The 3,710-nt window shown below is 42.8% G+C and overlaps 1 protein-coding gene across 1 annotated transcript; it reads right to left on the bottom strand.

Annotated features, from left to right (window-relative positions):
* Positions 1-625: 625 nt before the first annotated feature.
* On the bottom strand, positions 626-3,710 carry ARMH2 (armadillo like helical domain containing 2). The gene is made up of 2 exons (XM_086370019.1): positions 3,319-3,710; positions 626-1,139 (listed from the first exon to the last, which is right to left on the bottom strand). The coding sequence occupies exons 1-2, from the start codon at positions 3,578-3,580 to the stop codon at positions 712-714; spliced, it is 690 nt and encodes a 229-aa protein (XP_086226145.1). The 5' UTR covers positions 3,581-3,710; the 3' UTR covers positions 626-711.

Here is a 3,710-nt window from a genome sequence, read left to right as displayed (position 1 = left end):
GCCTTTGATGAGGCTGGACAGTACGGAAGTGCAAGTTTTCTTTTACATATTTTCTAACAAAATACGGACGGTGAAAATCCAAGAGGCGAGCTTTAGGCTGTACTTTGGGTGTCTGTACACATAATACTCCATCTCTTTCCAGAGCTGGATCAATGGAGGTGAGCACTGCTCCCATGAAGTGTGAGTTCCCCTGAACTGGTCAGCCTGATGTGCAGTAAGATCATGTCTGAAAGCCAAACATGGCCTCAGCCAAGGATGTGGCACCTTAAAGGCTGGTACTGAAACAACGCAAGGATGCGTGCGAGTAGGGCGACAGCATCCACTACAGATCAACAGCATCCATCTACATCCACTGGAGCATCTGTTGTGGCTGTGAGTTGGGTTTGGGTTTGGCATTTCTGGGTGCCTTAGCTAAATGTCATTAATAACCACACCCACCAAACACACCACTGCTTCTAACAGTTACATAGGTAATGTATCTTCCAGTGTATTCTCATTTTATAAACTTAATTTTTATGAGGTTATTTCAACAGGGGCACTTTTCATAAGTTTGGTTAATCACAGTAATGTTGAAAATGAATATACAGTTTTTCAACCACCTAAAAGAAAACGCTGAAGAATAACGTTACCAGCTCTTGTTATTTATTTCAGTTTTCCAGGGTAATACAGTGGGGTGCAGGCAGTGGCATCAGGTAGGTGGATTTAGAGAAATTAATGCCTGTGAAAACCAATGAGGAAATATAGCACCTCTGCAAAATTCTCGGGCCATCCAGACCAATTCTCACTGGCCAGTATTTGCAAGTGATATTTCAGAGAACTGCAGTGTTTAAGCTCCTGCATACAAGGCAAGTTATTGCATGTCATGACAGAGAGAACATAGCAAGCCCAGAATTTAACCAGGAGGCTGCTGTTTGTTTCACTTGTCATAGTAGACTCAGATGTGTCATTAAAAAGATCAATGAGAATAGGAATAAACTGCAAATGTTTGGCTCTTCTCTGGTTGACAGGGTTTAAGTAACACCAAGATGCGACACTTTGGAGCAGCAGGATCTTTATTTTTGGTACCATCTCGTAATTTTGCAACAAGTGAGCTACTTCTTTCATGTACTCAGCTGCAAAATTTCCAGCAGTGGGTCCTCCTGTAAAACAAAGCATTTGCATTTCCAGAAGTATTTGATATGTCTAGTAGCTAGTAACATGAGTGCTCCTGTGTTACACTCAGTTCTCCTCTCCCCCACCACCCCAAACTCCACGTGCTGCTCTGAAGTTGAGAACGTGTATGTTGATCAGCGTGGGGTTACATGAAGAGCACTGGGAGGTCCCTGCCTGCTCAGAGCTCTTCCCTGGTCCCTTCATTGGCACCTGTCAGTATTGCAAGATGAATAAAGCCTGGCTATGTTCACCTTGCAGATCTCCCTCACGGTTTCATTCCCAAGTCTTGGTCTTCAGTGCTTGAAGAAGTACCAGAACATTAGCGCAAACAAAGGAAAAACCAACAGGCTGAGCTGCAAGGTCAGGGTCTAAGTGGCAAGAGAGGTTTTTCCCAAGCTGTCCATCATTGTTCTGTTCTCCTTAACGTGTTTCTCAGCCCGGCTCTTGCAGATCTGGGGCCAACCTGGTCCTTGACTCCAGTCCCATCCTATACCTGAACCCCAGATCTTCCTAGTTCAAATCTTGAACTCTGAGAAGGTCATAGATAAGAAGGCCCTGATGAAGACAGTTTAGATGGTGAGGAGCAGCTGGCACAGTGGTCTGGATTCTAGCCACTGGAGTTTTGACCTGGCTTGGATTTCTCTTATGTGTACTACCACAGTTTCATGGTTTTAAGAATATTCTCTGATGTAAAGTGTTAGTGAAAAGCTGGCATGAGCCCTTTTCATGGTTCCCCACATGTAATTAAAGGATGCTGATCCCTTTATAATTAGCTAACTCTTACCCCCAATGCTGACCACAGCTCTGTAGTGAACTGAGCCTGCCTCATTAGTGGTTACGATTTATCCTCCCGCACATGGGTATTCTCCTGAGTTTCTGTCTTCTCTCTGGTCCTGTGCTAGTGGTTCTTAATCATTCTGGCACCTTAGGACCCATTGATCTTTGTAAACAGTAAATGTTTTCTCTCATGGACACCATTCTGTGGAAGTAGTCTATCAAACGGCATCAAAATAATTCATTTTCCCATTTAAAAAATAATCTACCAATGACACTAACAGCTATCAACAACAGCTTCTAATTAGGAGATGTGTTATTGAGGGCTGTCTATAAATTTTTTTTACACATCCTGACATTTATTAGAAAAAAAAAGTGAAGAGAGTTTGGATTTGACAGAACAGTGTGTCTTTAAATGGTTTGTGTTAGTTGCTCAGTTGTGTCCGACTCTTTGCTACCCCATGGACTGTAGCACACTAGGCTCCTCTGTCCATGGGATTCTTCAGGCAAGAAAACAAGTGGGTTGCCATTCCCTTCTCTAGATCTTCCCAACCCAGGGATAGAACCCAGGTCTCCTGCATTGCAAGCAGATTCTTTACCATCTGAGCCACAAGGGCCCTTAAATATAATTTCAACCCTTACCGCTTAATTTTCTAGCCAAGTGTACATTAATAGCTGTTTTTCACTAATGCACCTATTGACTTTCCTGGTATTAATAAGTGTTTTAAGAGCCCAAAGTTCTGATTTTTCTAAACTATTGCCTGTGTAATGCATTTTTTGCAAGATAAAATATAAAATATTAAGTAGTTTTTCCCTGTAAAAGGATTGACAAATCAATTCAGAATAGTCTTTGATTTTTTTTATGATATTAAAAAAATTTATAGGCAATTTCAGTGTATATGTGTGTATATAATTTTAATGAATAAAAATTAGAAAGTACCTAATTAGTCATATCTGATGGACACATTCTTTTAAAACATGAGAGCCTTGTGTGTTAGTTGCTCAGTCGTGTCCGACTCTTTGTGACGCCATGGACTGTTCAGCCTGCCAGGCTCTTCTGTCCATGGGATTTTCCAGGCAAGGATACCGGAGTGAGTTGCCATTTCTTTCTCCAGGGATCTTCCCAACCCAGGGATCAAACCTGAGTCTCCTGCATTGCAGACAGATGCTTTACCATCTGAGCTACTAGGGAAGCTAGTAGCTCAGATGGGAGATCCTTGAGGAGAAAGTAATTAGTAATCATCTGGTGGTACAAAGATGAAAGGCTAATAATTTAGGCAAAGGAAATGTTATCAGACCCTTAAGATGAGTGCTAGGAGACTCACTGACAGTGTTAGAACAGGCAGAAAGGCTGTGGAACACCTCCATCAGTACCGCTGGTTCAATCAGTACCTGTAAAGGCCAGCAGTCCGATTCTATAGGCAGCTTGAGCTCTCTGTTCAAGGGCTAGAGAATTATCCGTCAAAATATTGCCAAGCGTCAGAATTTTTTCTTTATGAAAAATACTCTCAGCTGGACGGATGTATTCTTCCTCGTTGTTACTGCAGAAGCCCTTAACGACACTCCAGCATTTCTGGAGGCGGTGATATAGCCCCGCGAAGCACTGAAGAACCTGAGGCCAAAACTGCACAAAATAAGCCTGCGTCTTTGCCATTGTGTGAAAAGGCCAAGGGCGCCCCAGTCACATCCCTGGCAGGAACAGAAGTGAACAGTCAAGAACTCTGGAACTCATCACTTAGCAACACCGTGGAATTGAATACACAAATCCGGGGCGGGGGGTTGGG

Source organism: Bos grunniens, chromosome 23 (genome assembly GCF_055505025.1).
Source record: "Bos grunniens cultivar Pamir isolate PY7600 chromosome 23, Bosgru_T2T1.0, whole genome shotgun sequence".
Taxonomy (NCBI): domain Eukaryota; kingdom Metazoa; phylum Chordata; class Mammalia; order Artiodactyla; family Bovidae; genus Bos; species Bos grunniens.
Note: the sequence above shows the minus strand (reverse complement) of the source record. Positions and strands in the feature narration are given on the sequence as shown.

Bases quoted from the DNA above. Each gene is read 5' to 3' on its own strand.
- ARMH2 (XM_086370019.1), bottom strand. From the start codon at position 3,580: ATGGCAAAGACGCAGGCTTATTTTGTGCAGTTTTGGCCTCAGGTTCTT. The intron at 1,140-3,318 runs GTACTGATTGAA...TTTGTTTTACAG, and splicing joins CGGACTGCTGGCCTTTACAG to GAGGACCCACTGCTGGAAAT.